The following is a 19,569-nucleotide window of genomic DNA, read 5'->3' on the forward strand; positions in this document are numbered from 1 at the left end:
ATTCCGTCAGGACCTTTTACCCCTCTGAACCTTTCTCCATTCCTCCCCAGCCTCTTTACTAGGCACACTGCTTTTTTGCCTTTCTTTGAACTCAGCATGCTCACAGCACACTTGCCCCTTATTTTCTTGTCTCTATCAGTACTTTACTCAAAAGTCATTTTCTCAGTGAGGCTTTTTTTGTTGTTATATCCTTATTTAGAACTGCAATCCCCACAACCCCCCATCTCCTGCTTATTCTACTTCCTGATCTTTTCTCTATAGCACTTCCTGCCATGACATGATATCTACTTTATATTCTGTTGTTTAGTTTTCCTGACTTGAAGGTAATCTTCCTGAAGGCAATGTCTTTTTGTATTGTTGTTTTGTTTTATTTGATTCATTGCCTTTTCCCTACCACTCGGTGCAGTGCTGGACACATAGTAGTTGCTCAATGAGTAACTGCTGAATTAATGACTTTTCTTTCAGAAGTGCTCTCTGAACATCTAAGGCAAACTGGCATTCTCTCTCTCTTGGTGTCTATAAAACTTATTACATATATAAAATATATTTGTTTTCTTTGTTTTCATGTCTGGCTTCATGACTGGACTCCAAGTTTAACAACAGGGACAGGGCCAGCTACTTACAAAGCTACTTACATGGGCCTCTGCTAAATGCAGGTTGCATGCCCCTAAAGTCAGCCCTGTATATCTTTTCATCTTCATATCCCAATAATTAGCAATGTCACTGGTGAATATATTGTATGTTCTCCATAAATGCTTGTTGACTGAATGCATACATCCTTATCTAAAAGAATTTTAAAATATTCTACTTATAGAATACCATCTCAAAATAATCCTGATTTTTGAAGCATAATTAAAATGGGGAGCCTGAAGCAAGTTAAATGTGTTTGTGTAAGTGATATAACCATTTGAAGGGAAAGTCAGAATTAGGTGTTATCCTAGGTTCTAATTCATGGTTTCACTTCTGATCCAGATTAATTTTTAGGCCTTTCCAAATGTTCTATCTCAGATTAAAAAAAAAAAAGACAAGATTAAGAAGAGAAGCATGATTCCGATCTACTCTATTTTATTTTGCCAAATAAGTAGTTATTTTATTCAAGTTATAAAACAGCTTCCTTCAAAACAATATTCCCTAGAATCATAAAGGTGATTGATTCAGTCAGTGGTACATACAATTTTTGAATTAACTGTATTAACTATAAATAGGCAATCTATTATATAGAGACTTTTTGATGTAAAATCAAATGATCTATAATATTTATTTGATTAACAATAGTTTGGTTTTCAATTCCTAAGAGAGAGCTTTTTGCTATCAGTGTGTTCTTGTGACATATTTTAGAGAAAACAGAACTTTGAAGATGAGTTTTAAGCCTCAACAGAATATTTCCCAAAGAATAGAAGGTGTATCTACTTGACATATCTGAACCTAAAGAAGGTTAGATTGAGGAAAATGGTTATTGTATTTTCTTTTGTGCCGACATTAAAAACGCCACAAGTCTCTGAAACCTTCGCTGTTCTAAATAGATGGATGAAAAGAGATACGATTGAATTTGTAAATGAGAGTGAGTTTTCTATAGGAGTTGGAGCAACGCAGGATCTTCAGTTAATCTATCTTTTCTTCATGTCCTCAAGGTCAAGACAGTCTTTTGCTATTAAGGACAACAATAATAGTATCTCACATCTGTATAGCACTTTTTACTTTTCAAAGAATTTATTTTTCTCACAGGATCATTGCTAGGAAAATAGGACAGATAGGTTATTTTTATATCCTTCAGAGAGTTGTATACACATGCATTGAATAACATTTCAGGAAAAAGAGAAGAAAAATGAGCTAGTAAAGACTATGGGATTTCAGTATTTAGAATGGATTATTTTTACTACAGTTAAAACTGCACTGTTATTTTAATATTGTGTTATTGCCATAAAAGTATAACCAAGCCTCTAATTTTAGGTTTATTATCCACTTGCAAACATTATCAGGAAAGACAGATAAATGATTTAGTACAGATGTCAGTGTCATGAAGATTTAGTACAGATGTTAGTGTCATAAAAGATTTTTCTTTTAAATGTCCTATAAAATCAGTATTGTTTTCTTAAGATCTACAAATAAAAGGTACATGATATGATTGCTTACTTAATTAGTATTTTCTGAACATCATATAGGTATTTTCTCCACAAAAGAAACTCAAAACATATGGCTATACTTTTGAATTTGGTATGTACGATTATATCCTTTAAATTCAGGTGAACTTCTGAACTGTAGAATTTAATATTTTGAAAAACAAAATTAATATAATTTCATGACTGTTTTATTATAATCAGTAATTTGGTATTATATGATCAATAATTTGAATAGATCTGTTATTTAATAAAATTCAAAACATTTTTGGAATAAAATAATATAATGTGATTATTTTAAGAATTAACTGGTTGTTTCTTCTGAACAAATTGAAATCCAAAGGTCACATTTCTGCATGGATTATATTCTTGATGTGTCTGAAGAAACAAACTGTTAATGAGACTTGGAAAACCTGGAAGAAAAGGGAACAAGAAGAGATCAAAATTTAATCAATGATAAGAGTAATTTATAAAGTTAACACTATATAGTCACCAAAATGCATATTGTAAAGGGAAAAGGGATCAAAACCGGTGAGAACATTTCAGAATAAGGTACATACAGTTGTGAATAGGAAGTCTGCAAAACGAGTCTTCAAGAATAACCCACCTGTTACCAAGTTCATGTATAGAGGAGAATAAGGGAAAACCTTTAGGTTTTAATTACATTAGCTATCACTGAGCTAGATGCCTTGACAAACTGCTGATGATTTTCTTGTTGTTGTTGTTCGATACCTTTCTAACTATGTCATTAAATGTACAAAACTGCTTCTTTTTGTTATAGACAATGAAAGGTGGTTTGTAAAGGGTAGAAGATAAAATGCGGTGGGGATATTATCCTCTCCATTTTTTTCTTAAAATATTCCAGCATGAACGCGATAGAGAATAAACATTTAAAAACAATGATATTAATGTGTATAAAGAATGTCTTAAAATAAAAGAATGTCTTGGTTTACTACCATTTTGAGAGTAAAACTGTTACCAGTTGAAGAGATGAAAACTTAGATCAGGAGTTTCATAGATCAATGCAAAGTCAAATGCAGAATCCTTATGCTATCTTTCAAAAAATGCATTATGTATTTGTTTTAGTGGCATAGTCCCTACAATAACACTCCATTTTATTTACTCTTACAGTTTCTTTGAATCCATAGGCTGCACTTATTCTTTTTCTTTTTTTCTTTTTCTTTTTTTTTTTTTTTTATTGAGACGGGGTCTCGCTGTCTCCCAGGCTGGAGCGCAGTGGCTGGATTTCAGCTCACTGAAAGCTCCGCCTCCTGGGTTCACACCATTCTCCTGTCTCAGCCTCTCCAGTAGCTGGGACTACAGGCACCCGCCACCATGCCCGGCCAATTTTTTGTATTTTTAGTAGAGAAGGGGTTTCACCGTGTTAGCCAGGATGGTCTCAATCTCCTGACCTCGTGATCCACCCACCTCCGCCTCCCAAAGTGCTGGGATTACAGGCGTGAGCCACCGCGCCCAGCCGGCTGCACTTATTCTTAATAGTCTTCACTAAGACCACAGAATAGTGTCTTGTTTCTGAAACCTAATTCTGCAGTTGACCCCTTTAGGTCATGGAATTTGTCTATTTTGTGTCTCATTGTATATTCGACATCTAGTACAGTACATGACACACAGTAAATGCCCCCCTCCTTCCAAATACATTGAATTAATGAATATATGAGTGAATAGTGGATCTTACTAAAGTCAAACATCTGCCTAGATTTCAGAAGTCTGCCAACTTGCAGACTGCCCAACATGATGCTCTTATTGTCAATATATGAACATATATATACATGTAAAGATATCTATACATCTATAGATCTATATGTGTATGTGTGTGTGTGTGTGTGTGTATATATATAAAGAAAGATAAAAATATAAATAGATACTAGATATCTCAAAGTAATAAAATCACTACCTCCAGGATGACCATTTATTAATAGGCTCCTCCACCTGGCTGATTAAGGGATCACCTATACAACTCTTGGATGTAAAGAGCCTCAAAGTCCTGGCCCTATTATATGAACTTATCTGATTAGGTCTCCACCTCATTGCTCTGCAGTTTATTCTGTATAGTTTATACTTAATATTTTTCATTTTTTAACATATGTACAAAAGCTTACCTCTGAAGTTAAAAGTCCAAAGTTAATTCCAATTAAGGTTAACACATTAACATTATACCATGTACTGATTTTATTTTCACAACCCTAAGGAAAAGAAGTTATTCACATTGACATGGAGATGCAAATGATCTTATACGTAAATCTTTACAAAAATAAAAGGTAAACAGAGATTAGTAATTTACTAGTAAAGTCTAAATAGTAAGTCAGTATCTAACTGGAGACCGGACTTTTTAGTCCAGAAAGCTTTGTATGGCAGCAGGACATCTCAGTTGCTAATTTTAAAGGTGCTAAGATGTTATCACGTAATTAAAATCAGAATTTTATTGCATTTTGGAAAGAGATTTTCTCTTCTGCAGACTATTGTAATTCATCAGAATACAGTAATTTACCCACCAGAAATTCCCCCAGTGGAGGCCTGAAACTGCAGACAGTATCAAACCCTAAATATATTACATTTTTTTCTATAGAAACATATATATAATAGAGTTTAATTTATAAATTAGGCACAAGAGATTAACAATAACTAATAATAAAATAGAACAATTATAATAATATGCCAGCATTACTATTCTTACACTTTGGGGTCATCATTAAGTAAATTAAGGGTTCTTGAACACGGGCACTGTGATACCTCAACCGTCGTTCTGATAATGAAGATGACTCTAAGTGACTAAGGATGGGTAGCATCCGCAGTGTGAATACACTGGACAAAGAGATGACTCATGTCCCAGGAGGGACAGGGCAGGAAGACACAAGATTTCATCATACTACCCAGAACAGTGTGCAATTTAAAACTTATGATTGTTTATTTCTGGAATTTTCCACTTAATATTTTCAATGGTTGAACTCTCAGGATGTGAAACTGCAGATGGGGCAACTACTATATATACCACCATCTAAGATGGTTATTTCCCAAAGAGTAGATGCTTTTTTAAAAAAATGTAATGTTCCGTTTATTTATGAATTAATTATGCAATTGAAACAATATATCTTAAGATTAGAATAAGCTTAATATGTAAACTTTACAAAGTATTAGCAGTTCTTGGGATAGAAACATCTAATTATCAATGTCCCACACCTGCAAATCACAGTTGCTCCAGAGAACCCTTTACTCTTGCTTCTGCCACACTTACTTGAACCCGTCATTGCTGGGGTCCACTCCCTTTAGTTTTTGCCTATCCTTTCACTCCTGGTGTTATAGCTCCCTTTCCAATCTTATGCACCAAGGCTTTGACAAAAGTGCCTCCTCTTTCTGCAGGACTTCTCAAGGAAGGCTGGGGAGAAAGACTGATGATATCCCAAGTTCCAAGAATACATAAATCGTATACTTCCAGGAAGTTTATTTACTTTATGTATTATACACTGGAAATAACACTACAATTTACCTAACTACATGTTCAACTTAGGGAAGTAGATTAGGAATGTAGCCACCATCAACAACATTACTTTTATATCAAAATTTGTTCAGAATTCTAAATTGACTTGCAAAATAAACAAACAAAATACTATACATACTTGGAGAAGACTAGATTTATCTTTACCTCAAGGTAAGTTGCATTCAATGGCTCATCACAAAACCATTTTCTTAAAGCAGACTTTGTGCAAGAACATGGCACCTGTCTTGAATTTTCTTTGTTCTTATTCTTTATCCAGTCTGTGTAATTATGTTGGCCACAACACTGTAACTAGGAAAAAGCTTGTATGAATTTTACCATAAAATGTTCAAAATGCAGTTAATTATATGAGATTAATATTGAAGTAGTTTTTGTGATGAAGATAACTCATTAATTTTTCCCCATGAATATGTAATGAATTAAATAAATAAGTATATTTGTGTTTATTTAATTCATTACTTTGTTTCCGCTATTATTGTTGTTAACCATAGCTAAAGATTTCTGCTCACATTAGTGACTTCTGATTGGATAGAATTATTACATCTGAATTTTATCCAGGATAGAAGATATACTTGATATGCTTACATATAAATGATGCTTAGGGCCATAATATAAAACAGTCACCTGAACCATATCCTTCTCCTAACTATAGCAGTTCTCTTTGTATTTAAAGCATATGTTTGGTATACCTAAAAAGAGATTCAGGGTAATATCTACTTTTCTAGGATTAATGTGAGATGTTAACTTTCAATTTTGTATTGTGTGAAAATTACCATAAAGAACCAAAAGAGGATAGTAAAAATAGTCATAATATGATCCAACTTTTAAGAAATGTCTCATTCGCAGTGCTGATTCTGGAATCCTATCAAGCAGAGTTAGGAGGATATGAAAGAATCAGTTTACATATTTGTCACTTAGGAAATAAGAGAAAGGTGAAGTAATTGTTTTCTAAACTTTTATGGAAAATGATAACATTAGTACTGCCTATGTTTACAATATATACCAACAATCTTTGCACAATTCTAGTAAATGCTGATAACTAAAATAGTGATTGAGAATTAGGTTACTGAAAGTTAGCTTAAACAAACAAATCTACGTATATTATCTCAGTTATATTAATGGCTAGGAACTGACAGCTGGAATTTCACTAATAGTAGTGATATGATATACAGAATTGTTTCCTCATCATTTTCTGACCATAGAAAGGTTCACTCCTCTACTGTAAGTTGTAATGCAGTCTGAAAATACAACACATGTACGGATCATATACATAAGAGAAGACGACGATGAGTAAAAGTATTTGTAATTACATTTCGATTATCTTAAAATTTATTTCCATTATCATATGTACTAAAAATAACTATTTTTTATGTGAGGCATATAATATATCAGTAAAGAGTACAGAATCTAGTGTCAGATTGTGTGGGTTTGAATCTTGGTTCTGCCACTTATTAGATGTGCAATCCTCATTAAATTGCTTAATTTCTCAGTTTTTCATCTATAAAATGAGGATAACAGTTCCTATTTTATAGGGTGGGGAGGATTGAATTAGCTAATATATGCAAAGCACTTACAAACAAGTCTGGGACTATGTAAATGTTTGCTATTTTTTTAATTGGGCACTTATTATATTCTAGGTGCTGATCTATTTCTGTAAACCATTTGGTCGACAATACCCTTCTCTTACTCTTCCACTGCACCTGTCCAGAAAAAACCTGCACTGTGAAATAATAATCTTAAAAAATTAGCTAAAAAGTATTAGTTGCATTTATGCCACAGATCCAAGCCTTTCTATGTATCGTATATATTACTGCATTTATTCCTGCCAACCAGAGGTAGGGGTTAGTATGCTCATTTTACGAATGTGGAACTATGAGTTTAAGAAGGTTACTTGCCCAGAACTACAAAGCTACTTCACAGCCATCCTGGTATTCAGACTCAAATGGTAACCACCATGCTGCCAGCAGAGACTACTGCTTAGACTTGTCTCCCATCAGGTGCAGCAGGATAGACTACCCCACTTGGCAAAAGACCAGCAGCACTTTTCCAGGCGAAACCAAGTTAAAATGCACATCAATTAACACAGGAGTTACAAAAGGTAGATATAACTCAAGATTTGTAAATGGGGAGAATGCCCTTTTTGCCCAGTTTGTTTGAAAGAAATACAACAAACTCTCATTCTTCTGCCCCATCCCCTGCCCTGACCTATTCTCTCTTCTGTCCCACAGTGAACAACACTGACATCTAATTTTTAAGTTAATTTCATCTTACTGTTTTCTGTAAAGCATTCAGAATACTCCACTTGGTTATATCTTCAGGCTTATCTTTAGATCCATACTCAGAAATCACAAAAATCAATTTTGTCATGCCATAGTTGCTGAACCTGTAGAAAATTGTATTAAAAATGAAAATTTTGTAGAAATGTATCCATAAAAATTTCATAGAAATTGACGGTTCCTCAAGAGTACCATCATGAAGAGAATATTCAATATTACTTTTCTGTTTTCTGTTTATTTCTTTTTAAAACAACTTTTTAACAATTTCCGTGGGTATCAAAGCATATGGCTTTTCAATTCATAATCTATAGGAAGAATATCTATAGGCTCATTTTACAATTAAGGAAGAAGTAATGTGCTATTCTCATGCATATCTAAGGGAAATTTCTTCTCATACTCTCAGGAAAAACACTGTAAAAGTCTTTTAAATAAGCCAAAAGTTTGTTGAGTGTCTTTTCAATGGACACTAGGCTTTTTCTGGCAAACTTCAACATTCCTTGATTCTGTGGGGGTCTGTACTGTACTTTTCATGATTAATAATTTATTTTACAAGTTCAGAAGTTGTAGAAAACTGTGTTTATGCAAATTATACTTGGTCAGACAAATGTATATTTTTCTCGGTGAAGGTATATTTAATTCCTTCTCTCTCCAAACCTGTTTTGCATCTATTAAGTGATGGCCTATGTAAATGTCCTCTTTGGAGTCTCCTTTGAATTAATTTTTATATCATACTGATTCCCTCATTAATTAAGATGTCAAATAAAACAATTGACTTCTGAAATCTACTGCATATTTCCACAAAAATTATGATTTTTAAGTTTTAAATATTATCCTTTTGTAATACTATCAGGCCTCAGAATACAACACTCCAAAATATAGCACCTTTGTATGCTGAGTATTTTAAGCTCAAGGAAATTGAGAAAACTGCAGAAGCAGGAAGGTCACTTTCTGACCTTCTCCAGCCTTTCTTCCATGAGGCAGGTCATAAAAGAATTCTCACTGGCTGGGTGTGGTGGCTCACGCCTGTAATCCCAGCACTTTGGGAGGCCGAGGCAGGCGGATCATGAGGTCAAGAGATCGAGACAATCCTTGCAAACATGGTGAAACGCCGTCTCTACTAAAAATACAAAAACTAGTTGGGCGTGGTGCTGCATGCCTGTAGTCCCAGCTACTTGGGAGACTGAGGCAGGAGAATCGCTTGAACCTGGGAGGCCGAGGTTGCAGTGAGCTGAGATGCACCACTGCACTCCAGACTGGGTGACAGAGCGAGACTCCATCTCAAAAAAAAAAAGGAATTATCCGACCCATTTTCCCTGAAGGTATAGCATAAGATCCTCATTCCAGAGTGGTTCTATCCTATATGCAGAAGCCAAGAAGCATCTGAACAGACAGGCCTTGCTAAATTTCTCCCAGTTTATTACCATTAGATTACATGCTTTTGTGCTCCAATAACACTTTCACATGACTATCCACAAAAATAGATTTCCTTGGATCTCTGAGTCTTTATTTTTTGGTTAAGTAAATTTGCTATGCTTTTCGTTTATTAGTTTGTCTTTTGTTATAGGGATCTCAGCCAAGAACCTTGTGATGGATGAAGTATAACTTTTTCTCTCCTACAATACTAACACAAAAATGATCAGATTTGGATGGGGATAAACAAAACTTTGCAATTTCAAAATCAAGGTAATGCAAAGGTAGAATGATTATTGTAGTAACTTAAGCATTTACAAATTTATATAATTTTTTATAACAAATTACTAATTTGGTCCTCAATAATACCAAAACGTAGGAAGAAAAGATATTATTACCATTTTATGAATGAGAATACAGACACTCAGGGAATTTAATTATTTACTTTTGTTTACAAGGAGCTGAGACTTTAAATATGATCATTTGAGTACTAGTCTAATGATTTTTACTGAATTATGCTGTCTTTGACAGTAAAAACTAAGTAACTGGTAGGAATATCACAATAATTATAAAAGGCATGTAAACTAAAATCTTACTTAGTTACTTATATATCTGTATTTTAATACATTTAAGAAGACTAGAAAAATGAAAAGGAGAATTTAAATCTATTTTATACTCTGTTCATTTTTATTTAGAATAAAAAAAATATATAGTGCTGTTGGCAGTGTGTGGGGGGTGAAACTTATGGCTTCGTTTTGTTTCTAAAACATTATTTGGGAGATCCAGAGTGCATATAAATGACAACTTCATACATAAGTACTTTCATATGTGACCTATGTGACTAATGTATAAGTAAAATTCCTTTATGCTTACTCAATTTGGTAAGCATCTATTAAAGGCCTAGTGTATCTTCCACACTAAGTTAGGTACTGTAAATGACATAAAAGATTTAGAGGCTCTTAAGAACTTAATCCAGTTTGAATGCAGAACACAAATTGATGTAAACAAAGTTGTTAGCTCTGGGGTCAGCTAATGAGTATTTGAGTCTAGGCTTTGTCATTTGGCCATGAAATACTTTAACAAGCATTTCTAATCTCAAAGCCTCAGTCTTCTCTTCTATAAAGTAGGACTTACGGTGCGTCTCTAGGGGTTGCTATGAGGATTAATAATACAATGGCTATAGTGTTTATCACAGTCTCTGGCACATGGTAGTTATTAATCAGTTCTTATTTCTAATATATAGAGAGATACAGGAGTCTGTGCATAACATTGAAGCAAATATGGGTGACTGATAAACTATATTTACATGTTGATAGCTCTTATGTGTCATATTTATGTTCTATCATAAGGTTGAAAAATCTGAGGATGATAGATTGGGATTTGGTGTTTTGCCAGCAAAACAGCTTTCCAAAACTTAACTGCTGCAGCCAACATACCTTTAAAACTCCCCCCCCCCAACACACACACACACATTTTAGATGTGGAGAAAAGTAATTTTAGGTCTAAATGCCAGGCCATTAACAGTAGGCACTGGATGATGAGCTGTCCAGTAAAGAATGAAGTTGGAGGGCAATGGTGTCATACAGGAAAGATATTTTTTTGAACTTTGGCCATTACAGAGGAGTATAGATAGATATAAAGAAAATCTAGGAACTATATAAATTAATCAAGAGATCCTTCAAGATTAAGTAAGGTGAGGGAAGAGAACTCTTGAGTAGCTACTCTACAACTGAAACTTGACACATTGTCAGTTAATGACAACTCTGTAAGGTAGGTAGGTATTAATTATATTTTACAGATAAGGACCTAGGCTCAGAGCTGTAAAGCAGGTTGTTGATCCCTAATCATATTCATATCTGTATGACTTCAAGTACATATTCATCTTACTATAGGACAATTAATCTCCCATGATACAAGATAGACCTTGACTGAACTGAAATATTGAAATGTCTTAAAGGATGAAAAGTAACTGTAGGTTGTAACAGGTAAGTTTTGCTGACCAAAAGTTTTTCCAGGCTTATTGTATGCTGTTTTGAACTAAATTTGATAAACCTAAATCTTGCTCTAATTAATTTAATCACTCATCACTCTACATGTGGAAAATACAGGAATTATTCAGTATGTCTTGCTTAAGTGAAATTGCTAAATTTCAAATTAGTTAGAGTCTAAATTTGTTTCTTTGCAAAAATATAATACCGTGATTGGGTCAGTAGTGGTAGCCAGAGTTGGTAGGAGGAGATGGTAAAAATTTGAACTTGTAAATCTCAGTACCACCTCCTCTTCCTCAATACTGTTTGATATTTAAAGCTACTTTCTAATCATATGTAAATGGAGTTAAAGGCAAGTTCCCCTGTCTACCCTTTTCTATCTGACTCCTGGCCCCTTCCTATACTCTAGTACTTTCATTGAATATTATTTTCCCCTAAATAAATTTACCTTTGGCTTTTAATATATGACCAATAGTCTCAATACTCTAAGGTATCCAATTTCCTTTAAACTTCAAATAACAGGATGTATTGATAAGGATTTACTTTCCATACCTCCTCTTTCTTTGTGAAGATGAATGCTGAAAGTACAACCTGAACACCAAAGACCCATGTTATCAATACTGCATACTAAAACAAAAGAAAAATAGAGATGATGACTATGCTACTAATATATATTTTGTATGCTCAAATAATAGGAAAACACACACCATTGGAAATATGCAACCATAAAGTATATATGGGTATTGCTGAGGCTTCCTGACTTCATAAATATGAATGAAATTAGGGAAATAGCAAGGCAAAGTAAAAAACAAATGAACATTTAGGTAAAAGCAAGAGAGAAAGAAGTGATAGTAATTAATGAGCACCTTGGTCCAATAGAGTTGTCAATGATGCCATCTTAATTCAGTTATAAAACTATTATAGGGTGAATTTAATTATCTTCACCTCACATTATTTTGCTGAAACTAAATTTCTGATGTACTATTTAAACCCATGCAGAAAATATAACAAAAGCAACTGCAATAATAAACTTAATTCTGTACATACATTTGGACTATTTCCTGAAAACTAAAAATGCTTGTATCTAAACCAAATAAAATAATTTTTTATATTTATTAGACTGTTTAATTTTTAAAAAAATATACGGCCACTTTAGTCTTCTTCATAGCTATTGTCAACCTAAAAAAAGGCACAAAAGAAAATTATCTCTAAATATGTTGATTTATTCAAGAATAAGAAATAAAGATTTATAGTCCAGATTGCATGAAATGGTAAACTACCAGTTCATTCTGTGAGGAGAGGGTAGAGGGAAGTATTTAGTAGCAAAAAGGGTGAGATTGACATAAACTGCTTAGAAACAGAGTTTATTGGTTCTAAAGATTCAAAGCCAGAGTTGTTGCCAGTTCACTGGTAGAAATGCCATGACTGGTCAAGTGCTCTTCCAAGAACATCTCATCGGAATTACTGCAGTCCTAAGGAATATCAAGTCATAAACATTATAAAAGCAGGAGATGACTGAAGTCAGTTTCCAGCTGGGAGTTTTCAGAAAGTCCTTAGAAACAGTATTTATTTCAGACACGTAGCATGAGCCTCCTCTCCTTTAGACTTTCCTGGCTCTATTTTGTCTGGGTCTGACAAAAGTGATTTCCTGCCGGTATTGGCAACTTTTACACAGCACATATTAATATATAAGATTTAGAATTCAGCTGGGTGCCGTGGCTCATGGCTGTAATCCCAGCACTTTGGGAGGCCAAGGCGGGCAGATTCCTTCAGGTCAGGAGTTCAAGACCAGCCTGGCCCACATGGTAAAATCCTGTCTCTACTAAAAACACAAAAATTAGGCGGGCATGGTGGCTCGCACCTGTAATTCCAGCTACTTGGGAATCTGAGGCAGGGGAATCGCTTGAAGCTGGAAGGTGGAGGTTGCATTGCAGTAAGCCGAGATTGTGCTACTGCACTCCAGCCTAGCGACAGAGCGAGACTTCATCTCAAAAAAACAAAAAAGAAAGAAGGAAAAACAAGATTTAGAATTCATAATAATTTTAAAAGTAAGCGGTCTGAATATTTACTAGGCAAAATATAAGTACTAATGATTTATTTTATTATTTATTTACTTTTTACTTGGCCCTTACAGAGAAAAATTATTTAATTACACATATTTTATATATTTAATATCGGCCGGGCGCGGTGGCTCAAGCCTGTAATCCCAGCACTTTGGGAGGCCGAGACAGGCGGATCACGAGGTCAGGAGATCGAGGCCATCCTGGCTAACACGGTGAAACCCCGTCTCTACTAAAAATACAAAAAAACACCAGCCGGGCGAGGTGGCGGGCGCCTGTAGTCCCAGCTACTCCGGAGGCTGAGGCAGGAGAATGGCGTAAACCCGGGAGGCGGAGCTTGCAGTGAGCTGAGATCCGGCCACTGCACTCCAGTCCGGGCGACAGAGCAAGACTCCGCCTCAAAAAAAAAAAAAAAAAAAAAAAAAAAAAAAAAAAAAAATATTTAATACCTTAAAATATCAGACCAAAATTTTCTTCTTGGCATAAGTTATGTTTCCTAGTTTCAGAGAAAAAAAAATTCAGAGACAAAAACGTGCTCTTTACATCTATTTAGATGTTCAGATTTTTAACTTCTACATGCAATATCTCACTTAATCTTATACTAATAAGGGATTGGGAACAGTAGGAAAAATTGTATGAAACCTTTTTTTTTTTTTGAGATGGAGTCTGCTCTGTGGCCCAGGCTGGAGTGCAGTGACGCAATCTCTGTTCACTGAAACTTTTGCCTCCTGGGTTCAAGCGATTCTCGTGCCTCAGCCTCCCTAGTAGCTGGGATTACCGGTGCCCACCACCACGCCAGGCTGATTTTTGTGTTTTTAGTAGAGACGGGGTTTCACCGTGGTGGCCGGGCTGGTCTCCAACTACTGACCTCAGGTGATCTGCCTGCCTTGGCCTCCCAAAATTGTTGGGATTACAGGTGTGAGCCATCTTAGATTAGAGTAGGAGTATGTAAAATCACCTTTAAGACATGGAATAGCTTTTTTTTTTTTTTTGACGGAGTTTTGCTCTTTTTGCCCAGGCTGGAGTGCAATGGTGTAACCTCAGCTCACTGCCACCTCCACCTCCCGGGTTCAAGCGATTCTCCTGCTTCAGCCTCCCAAGTAGCTGGGATTACAGGTGCCTGCCACCATGCCTGGCTAATTTTTTGTATTTTTAGAAGGATGGGGTTTCACCATGTTGGCCAGGATGGTCTTGATCTCTTGACCTTGTGATCCGCTCGCCTCGGCCTCCCAAAGTGCTGGGATTACAGGCGTGAACCACCGTGCCCAAGACATGGAATAGCTTTTAGGCCTATAATATTTGCCCATAAGTTGACTGTGTGAATTAATTTGGTTCAGGGAAAAATAGATTCATCAGAAAAATATTGGTAAATTCAGAGAGTGTCACAATGGCCAAATTAGCAGTACCCTTCCATGGAATGTCTAGAAGGAATGGTGGTATCTTGGTTCCAGGCCCTAATCTGTCAGATCCTGTGTTCATGTGTATCCTTATAATGATATCTATTAGGCTTTCTCATTCAGATGCCATTAATATTTGAATTATATGAGGCAGAAACTTAGGAAATGTTTGTTTTTCTCCCTCTACTTTTCCCCTTCCTTTCCTATCCTCTACCCCCTACATTGTAACATTGTATAAGTAGTAGACTCTGCATTTCCTTTGCCTACATGGAAATTTGTGACAAGAAGAAAAAATCAAGATTTTCTTGTAAGCCATTTCTGTCCTGGTTTTTATATCCCAAATCTGAAGCTCAGTGAGAAAATTATGCTAAGGATCCTGGAAAAAGAGAAAGATAAGATTTGAGAAGAAAGGGTTGGCCTTGAAGGAGAATAAGAGGAGAGAGTAAAGTCTCTTCTTAGACTAAAAAGATTTTGAGGTGGAATCTGGATGTCTATGGGTTTTCAGAGCAACAGCATAGTCCTTGGAATCCTGGCACTGCCCTGGTAAGGTGGTAAAACCCCAGAGGGAAATCGGGGTCCATACGTAAAATGCCTGTCCCAGGGTAATATACAAATAATAGTAGAAATTACTATTAATAGGCAGCAACTGATTCCTATGCCAGGTGTACCTCCTAATTGCTGTGTCACTAGGGAGGCTCACTGTCTCAGGGAAGGAAGACTGAAGGAATGGAACTGAGGTATTGGTTATTTACCAATATTTCACAAAAGGGTTTCACTGGTATGCCTATACTGGTAAATACTGGATGAATAGCAGCCCTACCTTTGCCACCCACACCTTTCAAACAGCAGAGTGGGTACACCTGAAGGGACCTTGTGACCTGGGAAAGTGAGTGTGTTTGTGGTAAGTGGCATAGACTGGTAACTAGTGTCCAGGGTGAGCACCCAGACTTTCAGTGCTCCATAAAAGCTCAGTGTCTCTGCATTCTTCCTGGTAAGGCACAAAATGACAGCAGCTGAACTTCCTATCTGCTTGGTTGCAAATTAAAATCAATTTGATTTAGAGAAAAATGTAAAGGCTATATTTCATCTGAGTATGTGAATTGGGATCCATAACTGCCACATGTATGGTAATTGGCTCATGTCCAGGTCAGTACTCTGGAATATAATTTGTCTTTTCACATTACAAGCCTTGAGAGAAATAGTGCAGAAGCCAGATGCTACAGTCTGCCTCTTTCAGTAATTATAGTTCTCTTTTAAAAATAACAATTTGTGATCGCAATTATAAGTTACCTTTCACGGCAATGATAGACACTATTATTAAAGAGGGGAGGAAAAGAGTGGGGCAAGGGTTGAAAAAGTAACTGCTGGTTACTGTGCTCACTCACTAGCTGGGTGAAAGGATCAATCAAACTCCAAACCTCAGCATCATGCAATATACCCATGTAATAAACTTTCACGTGTACCCTGAATATACAATAAAAGTTGAAATTATAAAAAAATACATATATAAGTAAGTTACCTTTCCTCGTGCCATGCCCATAAAGAGAAAAATGTGCTGACTATAGATCATGTTTCTTTTACCCTGGTAAGCTACATTGCTCATTGACTTAAATACATTTTATTCTAATTCTAGCCTTTGGATTCTTAAGTTTGGTGAATTGTAGTTCACCCTAGGAGACAGAGAGTCCTATTGACTCTGTGTTGAAAAGTAAATGTCCAAATGTGTTGAGGTACAGATTCAGTTCATAGAAAACTCACTGAGAAAGTCCTATCTGGAAAAGTGACTTTGTTGGAGGGAGGAGGGTGTGCTTCAATTGAATTGCTCTAAGGACATACTCTACTGCAGTGCCATGGTAATAAAAATCACTATTCATTTGTGTAACTTAGATACTTAAAAATCTAAGATAAAAATTCAAGCTATTGACATAAAATACGTACCACAATTAGGAGCCATCTGATTTCGTTGTGAATTCCTATATAACCCAATAGACAAAAAAGAACAGTAGAAGACCCCATTCCAATCAAAATTTGAGAAATAGATACTATGAAGTGATTATTTTCATCTGTGAAAAGAACAAAATTACTTATTATGAAGTGGTATTTTTATATGAAGTGGTATTTTATTTTCTATTTAACAACAATTACAGCAACCAAAAGTTTTTCTGAGCAGCTGTTGCCAAACCACCAGGATTCTCTCTATCCCTCTGTCTCTCTTTCTCTCTCTTTCTCTGTCTCTCAATTTTTGACCTCATGTACCAGCTCTTACTTTTAGAAACAACCTTTCTTCGTGTTCTGACATGAAGAGAATTTCTTATATTTCAGATATCTTTACCCTTATCCTCCCTGTCTTCTATGATAGAAGAAATTTTTTTCTAAGATCTCACCTATGTCTAATGTATATTCAAACATTCATGTATTCATTCATTCATCAAAAATCTTTAGAACCTAATATGTGTGAGTTAGATGTATACACCCTGAATTTATTGCTAATATGATCCCTTTCAAACTATATTTTAGTTTTCCCCATCTAGACTGTGAGCCCTCAGTGCTAGATATTATATATATTTATCCAGTCAACAGGCTGCCTGTTGAATGCTTGGTGCTGTGGCACAAACAGCAGAACAGTAAATGCTCAACAAATGATTGTTTTAAAAAAGAAGGATGGATAAATGAATTAAATATGTGGGAGGTGTTATGGGAGAACAGTGTAGGCAGTGGTGTGCTGGAGTGAGCTTGTATTGGCTCATAAAAGCCAAATTGTGATATTTCCAGGAAATCTGCAAACCAAGTGAATTCATTTTGACACCTTCAAACTGGCCATTGAGGAACTGCTACGTCAATCATGTGCTATACACATTAAAACATTGTAAACTACAGTGTATTTAAAAGTACAGTGCTAGTTAGAATTAAAACAATGAGAAGAGAAAAGAGAAACCATCTTCCTCCTAAAATCTCCCAGTGTTCTTCTCAGTTTAAGGAGTCACTACAGGTTATATCTTCTACCTATTTAAACCATGGAAATGGGCAGATGTCATAAATCAGTATTCTCCATTCCAGAACTGGTTGTTAAACGTTTGCCGGCGTACTACTGGGAACAGAAGCACCTAAACCAGCTGGGGGAGAAGGTTAGAAGGTTTGGGCAAGGCTGCTGGAAAAGGTAACATCTGAGCATAGGCTTTATTGGTCACTGGAAATATCCAGGTTGGAACGGTGGAGCATTTCTGAGACATCCAGCAGCACAGGGTGGGTAAGAAACTCAGCTTTGTTTCCACTTACGGTTTGAGTCAGATGAGACTAAAAATGTTTTCAGGGGTGAAATTATAGGCACTTTGTTTTTCAGTCTTCTTCACTGAAATAAAGCTCCATGAGAATAGGAACTTTATTTTGTTTGCTCACTACCATATCCTCAGTGTTTAGGGCAATGACTGACACAGAGAAGATGCTTAGTAATATGTGCTATATGAGTAAATAGTGGCGATGGGGAGTCAGATTAAAGCTTTTAATAGGAAAGTTACATGTTTAAAATTGCATTTTTAATTTTTCTTTTTAAAGTGACAACTAATAATTGTACATATTCATAGGTGTTGTTTTTATACAGATGTCTACATTAGTCTATGCCTTCTCTACTTTATCGTAAACCATCTTCCTCCTAAAATCTCCCAGTGTTGTTCTTCTCAGTTTAAGGAGTCACTACAGGTTATATCTTCTACCTATGCTTTGAATTCTCACAATATTTATAGTGATCAGATCAGAGTAATTAGCATATCCATTCATCTCAAATATGTATCATTTTTGTGTGTTGGGAATAATCAATATTCTTCTAGCTATTTGTGACTATGTAATACATTATTGTCAACTACAGTCATCCTACAGTAGTATAGAACACTAGAACTTTTTTCTTCTATCTAGCTGTAATTTTGTATCCTTTAACAAATCTCTGCAACTGATGAAGACTTTCAGAGGGAATGCTAGACAACACTTGATAAATTCCAGAGAAATACTGCCACCTGCTGAATAAATTGTGTATACAACTGTTTAAAATGGAATGTCTGTTTCACTGAGAGATAAACAAAAATAGATACATACCAAAAGCTGTTAAAAAATTATTTCTATCTAATAAAAGCCATGCACCAAATCCCATGAATATAAGTCCAAGAACCTAAAAAAAGAAAGTCAATGCTTATTTTTTCGTAATTGCCTAACAATAGATTACATTTTCTTTACTATATAATTATGAAGATTCTTACCATGAAAGCTCCATTAATGAGATTAAGAAAGTACTTAATAATTATTGTTTTGTTATTTCTTAACATTATTTTTCTTCCAAGATATGGATTATTCTGAAAAGACAACCATAACTTTTTTATAAACACTCTACACAACAACTTTAAATATTTCGCCCTACTTATGTTCGTTATTTGCACATTTTTCTTCTCAAATCAGTTATCAGTATAACATACTCCCATCTCTAAATGAAAGGACATATTGAAGGTATCTTGAAACTGTACCTTGTCTGCATTTTTTTTTTTACTAGAGAGTATCTGTCCTTAAAATAATAAATATATATCTGCAATGCTTTTACTAGGTAATCAAGACTAAGAAGATAGTTGTATAACAAGTCAAGCAGCCTTACTGAAGTTCTTGCAATTTCAGAAAGCATAAGATATTTTGTTTTCAGTCTTATTGTATTTTTAAATGTTTATTTTAATCCTAACCATTAGATGGCCAGGAAATTTTCCAGTCTTAATATACCTTTTTCCCCTGGCTAGAAAGTTTTCCTCACTTCTGCATGCCCCTTCTCAGAATA

The 19,569-nt window shown here is 35.2% G+C and overlaps 1 protein-coding gene across 1 annotated transcript; it reads right to left on the reverse strand.

The window, feature by feature from the left end:
* Positions 1-2,290: 2,290 nt before the first annotated feature.
* TSPAN19 (tetraspanin 19) lies at positions 2,291-19,109 on the reverse strand. The gene is given in 9 exon segments (XM_011934138.1): positions 2,291-2,530; positions 4,238-4,321; positions 5,779-5,922; positions 7,903-7,983; positions 7,985-8,014; positions 11,858-11,932; positions 16,701-16,825; positions 18,849-18,921; positions 19,010-19,109. Coding segments are annotated over 9 exon segments (747 nt in total). The 5' UTR covers positions 19,076-19,109; the 3' UTR covers positions 2,291-2,461.
* Between the last annotated feature and the right edge of the window lie 460 nt (positions 19,110-19,569).

The sequence above is a fragment of the Colobus angolensis genome, unplaced genomic scaffold (genome assembly GCF_000951035.1).
Source record: "Colobus angolensis palliatus isolate OR3802 unplaced genomic scaffold, Cang.pa_1.0 Scaffold131, whole genome shotgun sequence".
NCBI lineage: Eukaryota > Metazoa > Chordata > Mammalia > Primates > Cercopithecidae > Colobus > Colobus angolensis.